The sequence below is a fragment of the Amphiura filiformis genome, unplaced genomic scaffold (assembly GCF_039555335.1).
Source record: "Amphiura filiformis unplaced genomic scaffold, Afil_fr2py scaffold_38, whole genome shotgun sequence".
NCBI classification, from domain to species: domain Eukaryota; kingdom Metazoa; phylum Echinodermata; class Ophiuroidea; order Amphilepidida; family Amphiuridae; genus Amphiura; species Amphiura filiformis.
Genome location: NW_027305502.1, coordinates 281,471 through 304,008, shown reverse-complemented (window position 1 = coordinate 304,008; position 22,538 = coordinate 281,471). Strand labels below are relative to the sequence as shown.

Here is a 22,538-nt window from a genome sequence, read left to right as displayed (position 1 = left end):
TTTGGAGAACAATACTATTACGTAAGATGAAGAAGAAGCCCGCCCTACTACTCATTATTTCATTGTATTGCAATATTTGCCATATAACACATTACGTAATCGCACATTCATTGTACCATAATGACTTTAATACAGCATTTTCGAATTTATAAAAACCTGTCCTGTTCCTAAGAACTTACAACTCCCCGCATCACCAATTCAGCAATCGCTACACTTCTACCCATGTAATTTATCAACTTTTCTTTCAATTCCACATCCAAATTTACTCGCATTGTAATTTTGTTTTGATATCAAACCAAGATGGCGATTAAAAATCCCTGGGCCGCGATCTCAAAACTATGAACCACGGCGGAACAAAAATGACTGTGCGTATTAACAATTGAAGGACTGGTGAATCAAATCTAACTCATGATCGTTCTGACTCTTCAACCACGAGCTTGATGCCACTATAGTATAGCTATCCACACAAAGCTTTTGTGAGGATGTAGTGAGTGGATATAAGAAACTGACAGCGGAGGATACGAACAACATGCGGGCCAGGGGTAGCGCTATGTTGCTTTTTGGGGTCCCGGACCCACGAAAATAGAGTTCAGACCCCCTGTTTTTAAATTTTCTGCAAGTTCAGAGGTCCCTGCACTGGCCTGCAGTTGTTCAAAAATTCTAACTTTAGTATGAACAACCGATAGCTTGTGATACGAAAGTTAGAAGGTGCAAGTATTTGTGCTCATGTCACGTACCTTGTTTGGCACATGTACACGGTTGCCATACAGGGCCCAATGTCATGCATATGAATAAAAACTTCTTCCTCAAGTTAATTATTGTCTCAAAAATATGATTATGAGGAAATTGTTCATGACATTATTAGTGACACATGTGCTATATTCCTTCATCAATTCACCATGACTTTACTCACGAAAAACGTCAGGTACGATTACTGAATAGGGTGCAACTTGCTAGACTTGAGTCCAGTCCTCGTTTACGGAGTTTAGGGTTAGGGTTTAGGGTTGGGGTGGGGCAGTCTTGTAATAAGACTAGTAGAGTTGCACCCTATTCGGCAATCGCTCCAAATGTCATTTTGTGTCAATTTTTCTCGAGTGATCGTCAGACATCACACAGTCCCCATTGTAATGGTGATCAACACGTGTAGTGCTGGGCTCACATGTTCAAGAACCGGAAGGGTATCACCATCAGTTTGCAATGACAAGTCAACCTTTGCAAATCAGGAGATGGATTGATTTGCCCCCGGGGATTTGCCCAGCACTGGATTTTCTCAAATCTTTTAATCACCAACGAAGTTGACAGTTGTCAAAACAACTTTGATCAAGCAAGGTTGCAGAATTAAACAGACTCATAATAATGGTCGGAATTTGTACTTCAGCTTCAATTCAGCGCCTGTGTTTCCGGTTAAAAGTAAGCAAACACTTCAGCTAAGATCATGAAGATACATAAATGTTAGCTAAGTTAAATTGAAGCCAAATTGGACAATCTAAAAAATTGTTTTACAGACAGCGCTTTAAAACTGAAGACGATATGCTGACTGACCGTGTTATACTAGCACCCTCTATCTTCTATCCACAACTATTGTCGTGACTCGTGGATAGTATTATATCACTCATACATAAATTCTAGACAGTTCATTGGTCGATTACCATTTGCCATTTTTACTATCACCCTCTCCGTGTGATAGTCTTTACCATCATGTGCTCTGGCGTAGTGCGCCTGCGCCAAGCCGTGCGCTGACTCTTGGACTCGCCGATTTAGTTATGGGGTAGACCCCAAAATGTGAAATATATCACGGCAAAACATGGTGTTATGTTGATGAAAAAATGTATTTCCTAGTACCTTAAATAGTATTTTAGTAATAGAATTTATGCATGAGTGATATATAACAAATATTAACTGTCTTAAATTTGTGTAATGGTGAGAAATATAATCACGAGGTGAAAGATGGATTGTTCCATTCCACTGCTGCGTTCCGGCTCGTGGAATGGAACAATCCATCTTTCACCCGTGATTATATTTCATCCATCACACTCATAGACAGTTAATATTTGTATACTAGTAGATAGATTTCTTGATCAAGCCTGCAGACGTCCTCCCCCAGTTTTTCAATCTAGCGCTATTGCAGACATACATGTACTATTGCTGCATTTGTGCAACTCGGACTCATGACCACTGAAGCATAGTGTTCTTCTACTTCTACGTGAATTCTGGGTAGACCATACATGGTATCACGCCCAGCTTTGGCCAATAAATACTTAATTTTACTGTAGGACCTAGGTGCAGAATTCTGCAGGCTTACTGTTTATTATTGGTTGGTTTCATGTTTACATACTAATTTGTGACCATTCTGATCAATCAATAAAAATTTTAACAAGTGAATCATACAACGGAATTTCATCGTTTACCTTTAACTTTTGAGCTTCGTTGATACATTGCTGGTAATTGCCCAAATAAAAGGCATTTCTGATCTCGAACAATTCGTCCACGTCTCCCTGATTTGCGGCCATTTTGAACAGTGCATTATGGGTACACGTAGAAAACAGCAAGAGCTAGAGGAGTGGGAAATCCACTTATTTTTCACATTTTCAATTTTAAATCTTTTACGAAACGTACCGATCCATACAAAAAATTAAATATTGCTTTACATCATTAAGTAGATATTCAGATATAACAACATACAAAGAGGTTAATGTACAAATCAGGACAAATTAATTTTAGAAAATATAGCAGCCGACGGAAAAATCTTACATCGACCTCATCACAGCATTCCAACCAATCATAAGCCAGTATTTTCCGTTGCCGTGCAGTCAGATTTTGTTTGGAACTTGCACTACCTCCACTGACACAATAAAGTTCATTCAATAAATGCTTAAACCATCGGACCTATTATTTTTTGTCGTGACATAAAACAACAGTATCAAATGAAATAATTCAAGTTTATTCATACATTATACTACGATTGATATTTTTATAATGAGAAAAATAACAAGTTCAAAAGTGAGAAACTGTCAGTATACCTGTTGCCATATTGAATAAATCCCTGGGAACTATAAATGATTTTATGATCATTCATCATGATGAAATGTTAATTTAATGCCAAAACAAGCTCTTATCAATGAAAACCATACAATAAGTCAGGTGCATATAAAAAATAAAAATATTGGTACTTCCTTTTAACTTAAAATTTCCTATCAATGCACGACTTTTAATACCTTAATTTGTTATTTTGTTTTCAAACCTGATTTCTTGCTGGGATTTCTTGGCATATTTTTAAATTAAATGAGAACAGGGGGGGGGGTGCAGGGGGTGCGACGCACCCCCCCCCCCAAATCTGGAAAAATATACAAAAGTCCGAAAATATCAGAATTTGCGAGCGTAGCGAGCCAAAAAAATCAGGGTTTTTACGCTTTTTTGGACAAAAAAGCTCCAAATTTTAGGAAGAAAGTCCACTTTTCACAAAATTTGGAAAAAAAGGTCCACTTTTTCAAAATCAGCACCCCCCAAATGAAATCCTGCGTACGGGCCTGAATGAGAACAAGGAAAAGAACACTCGACTCCCAACAAATGTTTAGTGTCATGTCAGCCTCATGGTGTGTGTGACAACTTAAAAGAGGAAATTCGTAATTCAATCTCAACTGCCAAAAACTCTTTCCGAAGTTATATATTTTATATCCCCCCCCCAAGTTCCCACAAATTAATCTAATAAATTATGATTTAGGCTAATGGTGATATTTAATGAAAGTTGATTCTTAGTTTCCCGTTACCCGCCCGCATAACCTGTACTTTTATTTGTGTGACTCTTCTGAGCCTATACCAGGCCTAAAACAGATGCACAATAGGCCTATGTGTGCAAAACCAAAAAGTGCTCATATCAAAATCTATAATTACAAGGCCTGATTAGTGATTAGGGGCTGGCATTTTCTTCGGAATGGGGGTCCCAAAAATACAGGGGGGGTCATAGAATTTTCAGACCCAAAATAGGGGGGTTATAATTTTTTTAACACCCAAAATAGGGGGGTTATAGAATTATTAAGGGCTGGTGACTCAAAATTTCTCAAAATTTTCGTGTGCTGCGCACGTATTCTTTAACTTCGCAATCGAAATGTGCATACAATAGGCTATATGCAAAATTTTGCGCACCTTCTTTACACTTACGATAAAAATTTTAACGCGCTCCGCACACTTTCTTCACTTTAAAGTTTTGGCAATGAATAATTTTTCTTGAGTCTGTGTAGTTGGAAGGGGGGTCATAAAATTTTTCGACCCGCGATAGGGGGGTCATAAATTTTTTTGCCTGCGATAGGGGGGTCATAAATAAATTGACTCTGGCCACCGACATATTTGGGACCCCCCCCCTCTTCCGAAGAAAATGCCAGCCCCTTAATACTCTCATGATCAGAGTTTCTTGTTCTGGAAAAGAAATTTCACTGATTTCTGACTCGGAAGTTACTAGTTGCAGCAATCAATTATCGCAGTGGGAACTGGCAACCTCATGTAAACAAGTTGATGAGGTCGATTATGATGGCAACATGCATGGACAAAATAGTTCTCATGTAAACGGAATTTCTAACATCAAAATGTTGCGTTAATTAATGTTTTCTATTAAAACGTTTTATATGGATCATATAACGACAACGTTATTTTAAGACTTGAGCTAAATCTTTTGTTATATCAGTGAATTCAACGCTTGAAATGACGTGATTCGTATGTGTGACTGTGAGTTCGCTATCTCATTTTGTTATCACACTGACTGACCAATGCACAGGATATTCAGCATTTATAGTAGGCCTACAATATCATCATCATGATACAAAATGTCGTTGCATGGAGGGTAATTATGTAAGTATTTAAAAGTAGTCAGTCGAACATTTTCTGGTAAAATCATGGTAAAGTTAGTGGGGATTATGCACTTTCAGTAGGTCTAAAGTTGTTTTCTCTTTAATTTCCGTGGTCCGGGTACGTGCTGGTGAATTGCGATCGCGTAGAAGTGACAAGGTCGCCTACTACGCGCCGCGCCGAAGACCAATGGGTCAGCCGGCTTGTTGTCAAGTGCATTGATCAGCCAATTTTGTGTTTACGCTCGTGTACGCGATACGCACAGGCACGACCACGGAAGTTTAAAGAAAACAACTTTAGGTGAATTCAAATTTGCCAACAAACTGCATCATTTTACATATCAAATTAAAGCCCTTGAGTAAAGAAAGCCAAAACTGAAAACATTTTTGTCATAGCACTTTCCGTAACAAAGTTACATCTTGTCAAAGATTGACTTTCATCAAAAAGATTCTGCTAGCAAAATTCCCCAAAACTGCATTTAGGGGTGTTTCTAGATCTTAATCTCATGGCGATAGCAGCTTTTTTTAATGGAACTGCTATCAAAATCCTCTAAAATTCCATGTGCGACTTGATTATCACCATAAAAATCATATATTTGGGTCAAGTGAAGTATAGAAAACATATTTATGTAGGTTTCCTTCACCGACCTAAAAAAAAAAAAAAATTCAAATTTCTATGTAAATATGCATTGTGTTTGGGCCCCGGTCTCGGCGAATTTCGCTGACTAGCAAATGTGTTAACTAAGGTTTGCCTGGGATACCTATTTGATGGGAATTGGATTGCGTACTTTCTCAATGTCTGGTGAGCATATTTCTTCAATATTTTGAGGAATTGACGTCAAATTTTCTATTCTATATTGTTTGGTAATAATGTCTTTTGCCAATAGTATGTTTAAAGTTGTAATTTTGTGTTTTTGATCGCAAAGATCGGATATTTTATTCGATTCGAATTCTGAACCCTAGGCCAGGGCCTAGGCTTCGCAGGGTGCAGATTTCGGCAGAACTTTGACGATAATTTTGCCTTTTTGGACACTAAAATGCAATCGATCCTTAATTTTGTTAATAGTGCATATTTATAGCCCGAAACATCATGGCCCTAAAGTCTTATTCAAATTTCATTTGACAGCTTAACCATCGCGTATACACGCGCGACGTCAAGCGTGTGCATTGGACCTTGTGCAAATAATACGCGCTGGATGGCTAGCAGTACGCTTAATTTGTAAAAGGGAATCTGAATAAGACTTTAGTTGTTCCTTCCTCACCATGAATGCCGTACGTACGTAGAAACGGGGCACCGTGAACTCACATCGCGGTGATGACGGCATCTATTTATAGGAAGAATTCAAAACACGGCGATGATAACAGTCACAAGTCTGGTCTTTTACATCCACAAATGTGCTCAAAATTTACGAACATGCACCAAATATGTTTTGTTTAAGTCTCATCTTCACGTGAGGAATGGTATGAAGTGGTATTTATGAGAAAAAGTGGAATTTTATGTGTACCCTGGACCAGATAGGCTCAGGAGTCTCAGACCTTCGTACGGAGAAGGACAGTGGAAATCGTAGTGATGGAGGTGTGAGTACCTCGGGCTAGCATATTTATTATTTGGGAAATCAACCTCAAATAATTACCAAAGACAAGGCAAATATCCCCCTTTGACAGATGTGAGAAGTGGGTATTGCAATAGGGCCTACATGTAGATGGAAGAAGTTCCAGGGTCAGAATTTTGTTTCAAAGTGTGAGAATCAATCTTGATTCTTGCAGAATAAATTTGCGGGTATCATTTGATTCTTGCAAATCAACTTCTGTGTAAACTGCAAAAGTTTACGCAAAGCTGTTTGTAAACGAGAATCTTTGCGAGAATCGATTCTTGCCAAAATTATGACCCTGCGACCGAGAGAATGTCAGATCATCATCACCCCAAAAAATTTTAAAATATTAAAAATGATTTTGTTTAAAAGCGCCCTGGGTGGTTAATGGAACAAATACGATAATAGTGTACATTCTTATACTTTTTTTGTGTATTGTATTGTAACATATTTTGTTTGACATACTTAAGTATGTTTTGGGTTTATTTTTGTTTGTGTTTTTGATGCAATAAATCAGGCCCGTACGCAGGCCCCCCCCCCCAAATTTGGAAAAGTATATAAAAAGTCCCAAAATTTCAGAATTTTGCGAGTAAAAAAAAAAAAAAAAAATCAGGTTTTTTACGCTTTTTTGAACAAAAAAGGTCCAGATTTTGTCCACTTTTCACACAATCGCCCCTCCCCCTTGGAAAAAAGTCCACTTTTTCAAAATCAGCACCCCCCAAATGAAATCCTGCGTACGGGCCTGCAATAAATGACAAAACCTTTTTTTGCTCTGTGAAAGCTAAAAAAATGCCTTGTTTTTTTTATTGACATAAAAACAGTGAAATAAATAATTTGTCAATATTTAGGGTGGCTACACATGAAAATTTCAAACCCACCACTGGAATTGCTTTTTCTGTCAGGATTGTTCCTTCTGCAAAATGATTTAAAAAAACCTTTTGAATCAACTCAATCGGACAATCTGTTGCAAAGATACAGCCTTCTAAAGATTCACAAAATTTTACCATTTATTCCCAATTTTTAGGAAAATCCTGATTTTGTCATAAATTTGCATTCACAGAGCGATAATTGTGGGAATAAATTAAAGCTAAAGGTATACTGTATTGTTTTTTGTTTATTTAATGTTGCAAATATTAAAAACTATGGTCATAATTGCTATATTTTCTTCTTTACAACATTTTTAAAATGGCTGAAATCACAAAAATAATTCTTTTGCCAGGACTTTAAGGTAAATATGTGTGATTTTCACCGTTGAGGGTTCTATTATGTGCCAATTATGACCTTCAAAGGCCTGTATCTAAACCACACAACCAAATTGTCTGATTTTTGCACAGGATTTGGGCCTGGCTCTGAGGGTCTATTGTAAAACTCAATACCATATTTGTACATCTTTGGGAAAATAGTTTTATTTGATGACAAAAAATTATTTTGTGCGTAACTTTTTCATGCGTGACCGTACAAAAATGCTATATTCATCTTCATTACGAGCAGAATATTTTCTATCTAATTAGGTAGTCGGGTTTGCACAGAAGTTTCAAATATATTGAATTCAAAATGCCCCCTGGTTTTCCAACTGCTGCAGATTCTGTTACATTTCCACCATACATTTGTGTATATTATGTAGGCAGGGGTACACACAATAGCCTAGCATTATACCCACCCTACTATATTGCTGAAAAGTACTTTGTTAAGAAGATGGAGATGGGTGATCAATTTGAACCAGGAGTTGAATTAACCTGAAAAATGGGCAGAAATGTGGAAGTTAATTTGCAAAAATGCTAATTCCGAAAGCAATGTGTTTGTAATTTTAAAAGCAATATGCCCCACAAGAAATTTGGTCAGTCAGAAAAATGTGAATGGTTCTATAAAATTTCACACTTTTTGTTTAAAATATGAATTAAAAAGTACATTAAACTTACTCATCTTCTCACTAATTTGTTGCTATGAGCCTGCGAGTCTGTGTGCTGTAGTATGGGGGAGGGCTGGGCAAGGCAACATTTAGGGGGACAAAATATGATTAAAACTCTTATTAAAGACCCATTCAGCGATCCCAGCGCAACTGTAAAAAAAATTCAAATTGTTTATAAATTGCTTAAAAGTGAAGGATAAGTCATTCAAATTGTCATTTTTGGTATTTTTGAAATGACAAATTTGGCACAAAACGAAGAAAACAGCAGTGGCTGAACCACTTGCAGGCTATGTTAGCACATCTATGACAATGACAAAGGTACCAAAATCTGAATTTTGATGATTTTTCTGATCGTCCGGATGAGCAAATCATTGAATGGGCGTTTAAATATCAGGGTGGCCAGTATGGAAGGGAGACTTCTCAGATGGGGCCCCCTGGCTATGTCACTGCGGGTAGTCAAATAAACCCTACTATTCTAGACCGGTACCCAATCTTCCTTGATCTTGAATTGAAATTATTTTTTTATTTTTGTGACAGATATTAAATTATTTTATACATTCTAAAAGTTTAGTTTGAGTTTGAACTTCCCAGAATGAGAAAGGAATGTAGAAATTTAAGCAGTAGCCATTCTTTCCTCTGTGTGAAATACAAATGTCTGTTTAGCTTCAATACAATTGGTAATGTCAACAATGCTATTAAGTTTCTTTGATTTCATTTGCTGGTGTACATCACAACCAGCCCTGTAGCTAAGGACAACAAGTCATTGCTCCGACTAAACTAACATGTTAGCAGTAGAAGTTAAAAGTTATGTGTGCAGACTCTATTGTCTTTATGATGTAAACATTGAATATGTGGGAGGTACATATTACACATATCAGTTTGCAGAATTATCAGGAAGCCGGGGTAATATAATTGTCATTCTGGATTTGTTGGTATATAAATGAGATGATATTCTGTAATTTCAAACATTTATTGTGATCATGATGATGCTGACAAACTCGCATAGCTTTACCCACCCAAGTATAAATTATTTACATAAAAGCATGTCTAAAAAATAAGCATCTATGATTTGCATTATATATATATATTTGCCAATGATATAGCTAATTAACACTTGTTTGCATTTTAAATAACTAAGTGACCCAAAGAATCAATTATATTATTATAGGTGATATCATCATGCAGATACAAGTTTATGGGGCTGTCATTTTCTTTGGAATGGGGATCATGACTACAAATGTATACTGAGGGGTCCATAACATTTTTATACCAAAAAATAGGGTGGGGTCATAATTTTAACAATAAAAATAGAGGGGTTACAAAATTACAAAGGGTTCGCAACTATTAACATTTTCTGACTGAAAAATTTAATAAATTAAATTAAATTAAATTAAATTAAACTAAATAAAAAATCAGGGAATTTCTACTTTGGGCAAAAATGGCAAATATTTTTGCCTCCCCCCTCCCCCTCCCCACCAAAAAAAAATCAAATCACCTATGTTTTGCAGATTTCCTTTTACAAAGTAAGCGTACTGCTAATCGTCCAACGGGCATTATTTTGCACAAGGTCTAATGCACACGCTTGTTATCCCGCGTATATACATGTATGTGACCATCCACCACAACTGAGCCCGGATGTCTCCAGTGCCACTATTGAGATATGCTCCATTGAACTTAACAATAAACAATAGGAAACAAAGGATTTATTGACTGTTTTATTGATTTTCACTACTTAAATGTCAAGTACTATAGACATGATATACATCATTTTAAAGCTAATTTCAAGCAGAATATTTTGGTTGAATATCTCAAAAAATGATGATTGGCGACTTCAGGGCTCAGTTGTGCTGGATGGTCACATATGTGATTATAATGTCTTTTTGGCCTATGTCACCTGTCACATATATACTGACATTGAAATATCAATAGGGACTGAATTTCTTTTTATGACGATCATAAAAGGAAATGATTTCTCTCCTTTCATATTCATGTATTGTGAAGAGAAATTAATCATCGGAGTGATTGGGCTCCGAACTATATTTAGGCCTGTCAGAAAATTGTTTGAGTTCTCTGAAAATAGCAGGTGAAATTTGACTGTTTAAGATTGGATTCTGATTGAAGGTAATAGGAATATAAAGTGATTTGACCTAAGTTGGCAAATGGCGATTAATTTGATATTATTAGATGTCTAACATTGAGAATATTATATGATATGATCATGAGCTGATGTAGATCTCTGTTTTGTATTGGTTGCAAATATGTAAATGCTTTCACATTTTGAGAGGGCTATAGATCCTTTCGGAATGTCCCCAAGAACAAAATATACAAATTAATACTGCTTTCTCTACTAATATTCTTAAGAATGTGATATTTTTTGTTTGAAAAAAAAAAAAAAAAAATGTTAGGTTTGCAAAGCTATTTCACAAATCATTACATCTGTTTTATATCTATTTAATTTTCTATGCATCAGACAAGACTGTACTCACTATGGTAACTAAACAAGATGAAAATACAAACAACAGGCCAACATCAACAAGTACTGCCTCAAGACAAGGCATGACCAACTCAAGTAGACCAGAAACAAGATCCGAACCAGTGACCTCACAAGACAGAGCTAGACAGCAACAAAATATGGTTGGAATCAACAACGAACCTACGCAAAACGACGATGCGCTCGATGATAACGAAGATGAAGATGACGAGGTGGAAGGAGAAGAGGATGAAGAGGAGGAGGAGGATGGAGAAGGGGACATGGAGGAAGAAGGGGAAGGAGCGGACAGTGTCACCGAAACAGAATCAAAACCTCGGAAGACACAGACAGGAGGGAAGACATCACCAACAAAGAGAAAGAGGAGAAGGAAAAAAAAGTGAGTAAATTTCATGGACCGATTAACACAGACAAAACTGTGTTTGTGTGATGGGTTTAGAGAGTCATGGTCGTTTGGTACACAGTAAGTAAAAAGTTTAATCGAGCGGAATAATTATTTTTAATTCAGCTAACTATGAAGGTTTTGTTTGGAAGACATTCTTGAACTTCAGTTCATCTATGGTCTAAAAGTTTGATGAAAGTATTAAAGAAATTTGTAACCTTACTGGTGTGTGGCCAGATCGACAGCCTCATCTCCTCATTTTTCTTCATCAAAACTGCAATTTTGTTATCAGAAGAAGCTCAAATAATGTCTCATTACCATAGTAAAATTTAATGTCTGTTCTTTTAGACAGTGTGAACAAAAATGTGATAAAAAAAGGGGTAGCAACCACCGAAAGTATGTACCTTATTATCCTATATGATCTGTGACTCAAAATTAAAAATAGATTGTTTTCAGGCCTCAGAAATTATAGCACATTGGTGACAAATAAGATATGTATATTATAGCGGCAATTCAGCAACTCAAAGCAAATAATTGATTTATTGATCAAATATTGGTTTTTCCTCATTTTGACTGTAACCCCACAACTGTTGTCTGTGCTGAAATAAAATTTACAGTGCAGTAGTTGTAGTCCTTGCCCCTATTAAATATACATATCTTACTTGTCCCCAATGCGCTATAATTTTCTTTTTTAATTCAAAAATAGGCACAAATTTGGGCAGGGTGTAGTACCCCCTTAAATACAACAAGGTGTGTTTTGTTATTAATATTAATATATCTAGGGTTCAGAGCCAGAAAGCCTCAACTCACAATCACCTGCTCCCACAAAATGAGCATAAAGGCACTAGAAGATACAGGCCATTAATCAAGACAAAATTCAATAGAAGACCAAAGCAAGGAGCCAACTTCATGCTCATTTTGTGAGAGCTGGTCATAGTGAGTTACGACTTTCTGGTTCTGAACCCTTGATATTAGAAGCAATAATACACATGCACATTGATTTGTTTTTCCTTTCTTTTTCCACAGGGTTATTGGAATAAATCTCTCCAATTGTAGATATGAGTCGGGTAAGTTTAAACCGTTTTGATAATTAAATAATTTTAAGTTCTAAGGGGAAGCTGTTTGTTATTGCTGCATGTATTGCTAAATACTGAGCTTCACTGCAAGTCTTGAAGTTGCCTTCAGCTTGTAAATTTTCAAATCGAAATAGCCACATTTATCAAGAAAAGTATAATTTAGCAAAGTTATCCTGACTTGAATTGTGGAGTATTGGTAGCCTGCTACCAGCATCCACTGGTCATCAATACTGACTGATGTTGGATTTGGGGGGTTGCATGAAACTGGGTCATCTGATTGGAAATAGCACCGGGTCTTGACCTTTGGTTAGGTGAAGTGGGTAGCAGATGGTGGCACCCCTTGTCTCTGTTTACATTGTACACTCCCTTAACATTGATGTGGATGGCTTCATTGACTCTTCTAACCAAGCATCTTCTCTGTCCTAGATTCATACCCTGTCCCAATCTATGGAGTGAGAGTGGGTGGAGCCTGTAGCATGCTCAAGACATATAGTGATATTTATTTTTGTGACATTTTTATTTTTTATTTTAAAGTTCATTAAATGTTGATATAGAAATATCGTTTCTTGATTATAGTGAGAAGAATGTCAAGGAGGTTTGGAATGAAAGAGGTTTCTGAAGATGATGAGTGGACATTATATTGGACTGACTTCTCAGTGGCATTAGAGAGAGTTATGGAAATGAAACGATACCAGGTAAGTGTCTGTTTATATGTGTACTCGGGTGTGTACTTATGGTTGGGGTGTATAGGGATGCATCGGTGTCTTGCAAATGAGGACAAACACAAGACTTCACACATTTAATCTGTGGACAAACTTGTAAACGAGCACTATCCTTGGTATGCAGCATTCTGCAGTTGGTCACAGTTGCATGCCAAATACATTTTATAATATTTTCCAAGGTTCCTTTTCAGTGTTAACCATCGCGTATACGCCCGCGACGTCAAGCGTGTGTATTGGATCTTGTGTAAAATAATGCGCGCTGGACGGCTAGCAGTACGCTTAATTTGTAGAAGGAAATCTGGAAAACATTATCTAGATGTATCCTTTATTGTACATTGTGGTTGGTAGGCATATTGCACGCTGGATATCATACGCAGCTCTACACACACAAAATCTGCCATTTTGGTCCTCAGTATGTTGATTAAATATCATTCAGATGTCCTTGTTTTGATGGCTGGCACAGACATGAGTGTGTACAATTACATCGACATCATGTATGCATACAATTGATTTGTGTGCACATTAAATGCTTTTGTGTGATTACAGTACACTTTGCTTGGCTTGTAAAGGCATGGCAATATCAAGTATTAACTAATAAGCCCTATAACCTATATTATTGGAGAGATTCATCAGGAATTCAGAAATCACATTTAAAAGTTTTCATAATAAAATTTCAAGGAAAAACTCACTTGGTTTCCACACAGTTTCAGCAATCATATCTGTTGCCTTTCCTAATATGCCAATTTTAAAATGTTTCTGTTATCAGAAAAGGTTATAATATTTTATAAATTGTGTTTTGTTTGCACAGAAAATCAACCATTTTCCAGGAATGGTTGAGATTTGTAGGAAGGACCTGTTAGCTCGTAATTTAACTAGACTGTCCAAGTTGTTTCCTAAGGAGTATGCAATCTTTCCAAGGACATGGGTGCTTCCTGCAGAGTAAGTAGTTTTACTTCATAGTATCTTCTTTACAGCTTGGCAGCTCCCAATGTAGCAGTAGTAAACAGCCAGAAAATGATGTAAAAACTTCTGATTGAAAATTGCTGACATGTGACTCGTTCCCCTTGATCATGTCACATATTAGGAAAATTAGGCCATTATTACTCAAGAGAAATTACAGGAGTACTGAACATTGTAAGCTTTTCCATTATTATTTGTGGTAATTTGAAAAACAGTAATTTTTCTCCAGCTCTAAAATAAAGTTTTGGAAGTCATACAATTTATTTGAATCATATATTTTAAATACTTACAAATCACTGTTAACAAAATACTACTTTGCAGCTATGGTGACTTCCAGGCGTTCTGTCGGTCCAAGAAGAACAAGACGTACATATGTAAACCAGAAAGTGGATGCCAAGGAAAGGGTATCTTTATAACTCGAAACCCTAAGGATATCAAACCTGGGGAACATATGGTGTGCCAACAGTATGTCTCCAAGGTAAGATTATCATAAACTTTTTTGTGGGATTTGAGTAGACCTATGTGAGATAGTGTGTATGAAGTTTTCTAATGTTGTATTTTACATTGGCAGTTGTAGAAACCAAACCAGTGGTGTTTCATGATCTTGGAAATTTAAATTTGCATTTTTTTAAAGGAATTTCTTTCTTTCTTTCTTTTTTTTTCCCCAATTTCCTTGTTTTTATTTTATTTTTAGCCCGTTTTGAGCATTTTTCCCTATTTTACGTGCTTTCCCTCTTTTTTTTGTAAGAATTTTTTTTTTAATGAAATATATTCTCATGCCTGCATATTACCTGATTATGTGTGTTAATGAATATGCATGTGAGCAGTATGTAGCCTTGTACGTACTGATGTTGTTGTTGATGATGATTTGACATCCTGGTTTGGGGTACATTTCAGTAGCCAGTGTTGATATGTTCTGATACCTCTGTAATGTGCAGTAGTTTCAAATTGAAATGCGATGTTTAATTCTGTATTTTCTTGTTTTTCCCTCAGCCATTTTTAATAGACGGTTTTAAGCTGGACATGAGGGTCTATGTACTGGTGACGTCATGCGATCCTCTAAGAGTGTATGTATACAAGGATGGCTTGGGAAGATTTGCAACGGTGAAATACTCAGAACCTACAAATAGTAATGTGGTAAGTATGGTACTCACAGACCTGTTAGTGCCTGGTGTCTTGGCCAAATTACAGTGGAGGTCTACAAAAAAAAAAAAGCATAAACAGATAGATATACACACACCTGAAGACATACTTACACATGTAAAAACCTATTTGTAGCCGTGGACATGCACATTTTATTTCTTCAACATTATTGTGGATGGGGTTAAATTTTTACTCCCCAGGTGCAGACTCACCCCACACTGGCTACAATGACTATAATTCATTCTTATGCTGTATTTAGATCTAGAAACACTGTCTAGAAACTGCATGTCAGCAATTCCTGTGTAATCCGCTGTTACACAGAGATTTCTTATGTTTATCCTCATTTGCCAGTGTTTACAAACACACCCCTGCACACACATGCACCCTCACATACTGTTTACTGACAGGTTTGGCAATGGCGTAAACATAATATTGAATTGAGTAAGAGTGCATGGCAATCCTTTTAAATACAGTCTATACTAGTTTACAAATTTAGATAGGACACTCAAGATTTCTCTAATATTAAATTTGACAGTACTACTGCAGTTGTGATTCACATTACATTTTATTATTTCACTTTCATTCAATATCATTCTATAGGATGATGTGTGTATGCATCTAACCAACTACGCTGTCAACAAACATAGCGATGAATTCATCAGAGATGATTACACTGGACATAAAAGGTAAAGCAACATTAACTCAATGTTTCTGCTGATTGTGTGCATAGAGTTTGAAATTATCCTGTAGTAAGTGAACAAAAATGTGCAAATGAACTGAGCTGGTAAGATAATAAAGATGCAAGCTAGGGTGTTATTCCCATATCATAGTAGTCATAGCGTAATCGCTAGTACTCAAATGCTGATAGTATTTTCCTGATCGCTACCAGTGTTCATTTGTGGCGTAGCGACAATGTTGCTTCAAGTGAACCGATTGCGATTTGATACCAGGGCATGGTAGTGACTTATCGATCAGATGCCAGCAATCGCTCTTCCGATAAGCGACAAAGTTACGTCACAAAAACATGCTATGCTTATTGTAGCCTGCAGTACTACTGCAGACTACAGACCACAACCTTTTCTGATAACCATGTAGTAGTTGAACGTAAATTCCTCCTTGAAGGATCAACGAAGCAAGCTTCGTAGAGTTGAAACAAAAAATAATTACGCAGATTCCACACAATAAAAGCCACCACCATAGATTAGATAAATACAACCACACATACAACCACCACCATCCAAAATGCACTAAACTAGACTACACCAAAGTACCCTATGCAGAAGAAAAAAAGGCATAGAAGGCAAAGTTCTTGTAGAACAAAAAGTTTGTGAGCAATAAGTACATGAAAACATGCAGGCTATGAATTATGGAGGTTGCTGCAAGTCAGCTGCATGGGCAATGGGTCTACTCCTATGTTGATGGAGGGCATAGCACATCCTTCTGCTGCATTGCTCGATTTCCATGGTATATATAGAAAATGTGTTTTTTCCTAAACTATTTTTGTCAGTAGCAGTTTTATCTTAGTATTCATTTGTTTTGTTTTTTTTCCAGACGGTTAAGTACCATTGATGAGTGGTATGTGGAGAATGGTTACGATAAAGAGAAGATCTGGGAAGACATTCACGATGTGATCATCAAGACACTCATATCTGCACATCCAATCCTCAAGCATAACTATCGTACTTGTTTTCCAAATCACATCAAAGGCAGCGCTTGTTTTGAAATTCTCGGCTTTGATATCATGCTGGATAAGAAACTCAAACCATGGGTTTTAGAGGTAGGTACTTGGGAATGGGGTAAATAAAAGCATCCGATAATTTTTATTTGGACACACTGTACTGGAGAATAAGCATAAGCATATATATTGTTATGAATTCGAATCCGTATTTGTGTTTTGGTAAATTCATATTGGCGAACAACCGATCAACGACTTGCCTATAGAGTGCAGTATATCAAATTTTTTATGGTGATCTGCATGATGAGTAAGCAAAAGTGGGCATCATAGAGGGTCAGGTAATGTGCAGCGCAGCAAGGTCGACGATGGTCACCCTTAAAAAATGATATGCTGCCCTCTATAGGTCAACCTTTAATCCCTTGTTTGCTAATTCAAAAATAATTCATGCGTAACATAATTTACCAAATGATGAATACAGATTCGGCTGTCTTTCAGACTCATTCCAGTTGAAATCCATTCACCCCTTATGGAAGACATGACCTTAATCTTCCACACAGGGAGTGTGAATTTCAAATGGAAACACCCATTTAGGTAATCCCATTTGAAATTCACACTCCCTATGTGGAAGATTAAGGTAATGTCTTCCATAGTGGGTGTATGGATTTCAACTGGAATAGTCCATTTTGGAGCAGACGACACTGATTGGGTGGCTCCATTTGAAATTCACACTCCCTGTGTGGAAGATTAAGGTCATGCCTTCCATAAGGGGTGTATGGATTTCAACTGGAATGACCCAATTTGGAGCAGACGACACTGATTTGGTGGTTGCATTTGAAATTCACACTCCTGTGTGGAAGATTAAGATCATGTCTTCCATAGGGGTTATATGGATTTCAACTGGAATAGCCCATTTTGGAGCAGATGACACTGATTGGATGGCTCCATTTGAAATTCACACCCCCTCTGTGGAAGATTAAAGTCATGTCTTCCATAGGGGTGTATGGATTTCAACTGGAATGACCCAATTTGGAGCAGACGACACTGATTTGGTGGTTGCATTTGAAATTCGCACTCCCTGTGTGGAAGATTAAGATCATGTCTTCCATAGGGGTTATATGGATTTCAACTGGAATAGCCCATTTTGGAGCAGATGACACTGAATGGATGGCTCCATTTGAAATTCACACCCCCTCTGTGGAAGATTAAAGTCATGTCTTCCATAGGGGTGTAAGGATTTCAACTGGAATGGCCCATTTTGGAGCAGACGACACTGATTGGGTGGTTCCATTTGAAATTCACACTCCCTGTGTGGAAGATTAAGGTCATATCTTCCATAGGGGGGTGTATGGATTTCAACTGGAATAGCGCATTTTGTATTTTACCTACCTGTAGGTGAATCATTCACCAAGCTTCCACACAGACTCAAAGCTGGATAAAGAAGTCAAAGAAGGTCTGTTGTATGATACCATGTGTTTACTAAACCTGACGCCATTTGATCGCAAGAAATGCCTTGAAGAAGACAGGAGGAGAGTCAAGGAGAGGTTATTACAAAGATCAAAACCTAAAGAATTCAGGTGAGTTTGGGGACAAATGAAAAATGTTATGATTTGGTGGAAAATAATTTCTTTGATAGCTTTGTATGTGAGTGGTGTTTGCCTTGTATTTTATAGTTCATTGTAATTCTTCACCTGTGTATTTTGATCCTTGAGTTTAATAATCTTTATTTGGTACCAGAAGTAAACAATAACAAAACAATAAAACATGGTTGAACAAATTCATCAGGATCAGTAGAATGCAGTCAATCTAAAGGTTGTTATCAAAATATTGGATGAACAGTAGCAGTCTTTATTCATTCTTGACAAAGATAACAGTAAGTGCAATTTATTGGATCAGAAATAAGAACCTTTTCATTGAATAAATACACATAACACAATAGCAAATTAAGCAATTCAATTACATCAAACCTCACAATGCCATCCAAGGCTGTCAGCTCCAGAGAGCAGCATATTAAGGTTTTTTACGGTGAGCAGCATGATAAGTAAGCGAAAAAAGACAGCATACAGGGTTAGCTAACAGTCGACGCTGATCACTGTTAAAAAAATTATATGCTTCCCTGCTGAGCTAAATCGCTTATCCCCTGTTCACTGATAATTTAGTTCAAAATATTTCATATGCACCCCGGTAATATGGATTTAACCAAAAGACAAATCTGGATTTGGCAGACTATCAAACTCACAACAATATGTAAGTGACAACCCCCTGACCTTGTTCCTCTGATATGAATGTTCTTCCAAAGCTGAGAAAATTAAACTGATACATGTATAAAACTGGTGGTTTGTTTGTTTCATTGGTAATTTGTTTAGGCGAGAGGATTTTGAAGAGCTCAATGCTACCATGGCAGTAAACCAGATCAAATACGAAGACAACAATCTAGGTGGTTTCCGTAGAATATACCCCATAGATGGATATGAAAAGTATGATAAATACTTCCAGCACAGCGGCTCCTTATTTCAAGAGACGGCTGCTTCTAAAGCAAGGGGTGAATGTGCAAGGTAAGTTACTAGAAATCGACGGAAGACTTTTTACAGTTATGCTGGTTTCATACTTTCTGCCTCTTGCCGCTGAGCGGTGTGACACTTCATCATGCTGCTTGTACTTTTCTGCAAGCGTATATAGCTGTACACCGCTGAGTGGCAGCAGCATGACTATGAAAGCTAATGTCGGCACTCAGCACCGCCAAAAATTGTGGCTGCTGGTCACTGCTAGTGTTTCTGGTGCGACAGCGAAGTGAAGAAAAAATTGTTGTCAAAACGGCAAGAAAGTATGAAACCAGCATAATATATGCCACAAGATATTAAGATCAGGCTTAGAGTTATGTTTTAGGGTTTGGATGAAAGATTAGTATTAAGTTAAGGATTATTTAGGATTAGGGTTATGGTCATTATTGTAAAATAGCCTGTTCCAGTTGAAATATAAACATAAAAACATCTATGGAAGACATGCCATTAATAATCAACATAGGGAGTGTGAATTTCAAATGGGGTTATCTGAATGGGTGAATCCATTTGAAATCTGCACCACCTGTGTGGGAGATTACAGTCATGTCTTCCATATGGGGTGTATGGATTACAACTGGAATAGCAAATTTTAGGTTTATTGATTAGGCAAGATAATTTTAAAAGCAGTCTTAATTTGGCCACATTGAACCACAGTGTCGTTAATTTTGCTCACTACCTGTGTGTTGATATTTCTTTGTTGATTCTGATTATAAAACTAGAGTGAGTGAATGAGTGGGTTGAATCAGTGGATACTAATGGATGCGATTAATTCAACAGTAAACATTCTTATTTGCTGAAGTGAAACAGCAAACAAGTATAACTATTTATTTCTTGGTAGTTCTGATGTGCTGGTAATTAGCAGTGTTTTATTACAAGTTGTCAGGTTATGTCTTTTGTAGTAAGGACACATTGTGATCAATACATTAAAAAAGCATTTATTCCCAGGCCTCAAATTCGATGAGAATCACAGAATCGATTCTCGTAATGATTCTTGTAATATTTGTTGCAAGAATCAGTTTCTTTCATTGAATCATCATCATCATCAGTCGGCTGCGGAGCAGGCGACTACAAGCTTTCTCCAACTAATGCGATCTTGGGCAAGCGAAACAATTTTGTTTGGCTGCAGCATCCCTTCAGTATCTCCCAGGAGGTTCTTGTAATATTTGTTGCAAGAATCAGTTTCTTTCATTGAATCATGCAGTAAGTGAAGCGACTCGGATGGTTTTTGATTCTCACAAACTGGCGTGAAATCTAGGCCCTGATTCCCACCATTTGTTCTACAAAGATTTGCTTTATATTTTTGTGCATGTATTGTCAATTAAAGGTTCATTTACTCCATACGATATTAGCAGATACCAATAATGTTTTTGTGAATTCTGTTACCTAATATTGGCCAATGGTTGAAGTCGAGTGGGCTATTCCAGGTGAAATCCATACACCCCTATGGAAGACATGACCTGAATTTCCCACACAGGGGGTGTAGATTTCAAATCAAATGAAGCATTTGAAATCCACACTCTTCGTGTGGAAGATTAAGGTAATGTCTTGCATGGGGGGTTTATGAACTTCAACTAGAAAAGCCCAATAACCTTTAACCTTTTCCCAAACCTTAGGCTATTTGGAATCTAATATATATTTTGATCAGCTCGTAATTGGCGGTTTTGACCACTACACTGAAAAGTAGACCCGATATTGTTAACCTGTGTGATCTATATTGTTCATGTTAAATAAAATATAGACAGAATGTAAGATTTATATAACAATTTGTGATACTTCTGGCGAGTTGTCTCAAGACAGTTCTCAAAATAAAATATATTGATACCAATCCGCGATGTTATAAAACCTGCCGATTACGAGCTGATCAAACTATAGTAGTTCACTATTTTGCCTCCACTATTTCTTTTCATACTCTACTCCTTGTATTTTGAATACATTTAAATATTTTCATCTTTTTGGTTGAACATTTCTTAACACGCAAATAATTTCCAATTATTGCAGACAACAACGAGCAGAAATCCAAGCCAAGCAGGAGAAACTGGAGATGATGTTGAGGAAGAAATCCAGTAGGAGAGACAGCGGTCTAAGACCTGAAAGTCCTGGGAGGACTAGGAGCAGGAACTTTGTGCCCAGAGTAGCCCTCACCAAGAGAGCAGGCACATCTAAGTCACAGGATGTAAGTAAATACACCCTGCTTTTTTAATATAATGTGAAAATTAATCATTTGGATGATTTGCCAATGTAATTTGTGTACTTCTCATAAGTATTTAGTAGTTTATACAGAGCTTGTGACTGCAAAACTTGGCTACACTAGCTTCCAGAAAATTTAGGCACACCCTTGCAGGCGGCATAGGAAGCGACCGTGACGTTTGAGGCTGGCGAAGATACAGGGCTGACAGCCCCATTCAAAATACACGGTTAGCAATTACAAATGGAAAATTAACATACTTGCAGTGGGGTACTTTGCAGAACCCCGACGGTTTTAGAGTAAGATAATTTTGTTTTGACACCACATAACAAATTTAGAATTGTTTGTGAAGATTTCATGATTATGTGTTAATCCAATGGCGACCTTAAAATTGGCGATATCGCTTCCATCACCGCCTGCACCCTTGCTCTGATTGAAGCACACACTCTGTTAATGAGCGACATACGCCAGACGTTGATGAACGCTGATTGCTTCTTTGATGCTTAATAGGCCAATCAGATTACCAGTCTGTTGTTATGATTATCAGACGATTGAATTAGCCAGTCAGAACCCCACTTCCGTGTTTACGCTGTGTATACTCACCACAAGAAAGAGAGTGCGGTTTTTCTCTGGAAGCTAGTGTAGTTATCGTTTGCAGCCTACGGAGCCTGAAAACAAAACGCTACATCAGTAAACAAAAAATGTGGTGACTGTTTTGTGCACAATTGATATCAAGTTCATGCACTGTTGTGCAAGGTGTATCAAAATGATTGGTACCCATCAATGTCCAGTAGGCATGGCCAAGACTGCCACGTCAAAATGCAGTATAGGATCCACCTAATTTGTAGATTTATGTAAGAAAAGGTTATAACACTGAAAATTGTAGTCAATTCAAGAGGATCTAATGTCAAATTTGAAAGAAGCAAGCGTTTCTTTAGACGACAAAGCTGGTGGGTACCAATCATTTTGATACACCCTATATACATGTAAGTAACTGGGAAAAGATATTG

The 22,538-nt window shown here is 37.1% G+C and overlaps 2 protein-coding genes across 3 annotated transcripts in view; one reads left to right on the top strand and one right to left on the bottom strand.

Annotated features, from left to right (window-relative positions):
* LOC140144068 (coatomer subunit epsilon-like) overlaps positions 1 to 2,522 on the bottom strand; it is a 56,148-nt gene extending 53,626 nt beyond the window's left edge. The window contains exon 1 of the mRNA XM_072165904.1: positions 2,409 to 2,522. Within this exon, the coding sequence (XP_072022005.1) occupies positions 2,409 to 2,510 (102 nt within the window). The 5' untranslated portion in view covers positions 2,511 to 2,522. The remainder of the gene's footprint in view (positions 1 to 2,408) is intronic.
* A 1,998-nt stretch (positions 2,523 to 4,520) lies between these two features.
* LOC140144058 (tubulin polyglutamylase TTLL13-like) overlaps positions 4,521 to 22,538 on the top strand; it is a 29,154-nt gene continuing 11,136 nt past the window's right edge. Inside the window, exons 1-12 of one of the 2 annotated variants that reach the window (XM_072165886.1) lie at positions 4,521 to 4,842; positions 10,810 to 11,206; positions 12,236 to 12,276; positions 12,862 to 12,980; positions 13,816 to 13,946; positions 14,289 to 14,445; positions 14,961 to 15,104; positions 15,711 to 15,796; positions 16,662 to 16,887; positions 18,178 to 18,359; positions 19,149 to 19,337; positions 21,342 to 21,516. In XM_072165886.1, the coding sequence (XP_072021987.1) occupies positions 10,827 to 11,206; positions 12,236 to 12,276; positions 12,862 to 12,980; positions 13,816 to 13,946; positions 14,289 to 14,445; positions 14,961 to 15,104; positions 15,711 to 15,796; positions 16,662 to 16,887; positions 18,178 to 18,359; positions 19,149 to 19,337; positions 21,342 to 21,516 (1,830 nt within the window). In that variant the 5' untranslated portion in view covers positions 4,521 to 4,842; positions 10,810 to 10,826. Of the gene's footprint in view, positions 4,843 to 10,809; positions 11,207 to 12,235; positions 12,277 to 12,861; positions 12,981 to 13,815; positions 13,947 to 14,288; positions 14,446 to 14,960; positions 15,105 to 15,710; positions 15,797 to 16,661; positions 16,888 to 18,177; positions 18,360 to 19,148; positions 19,338 to 21,341; positions 21,517 to 22,538 lie in introns of those variants that run through there. The other variant, XM_072165885.1, reaches the window with a different exon arrangement.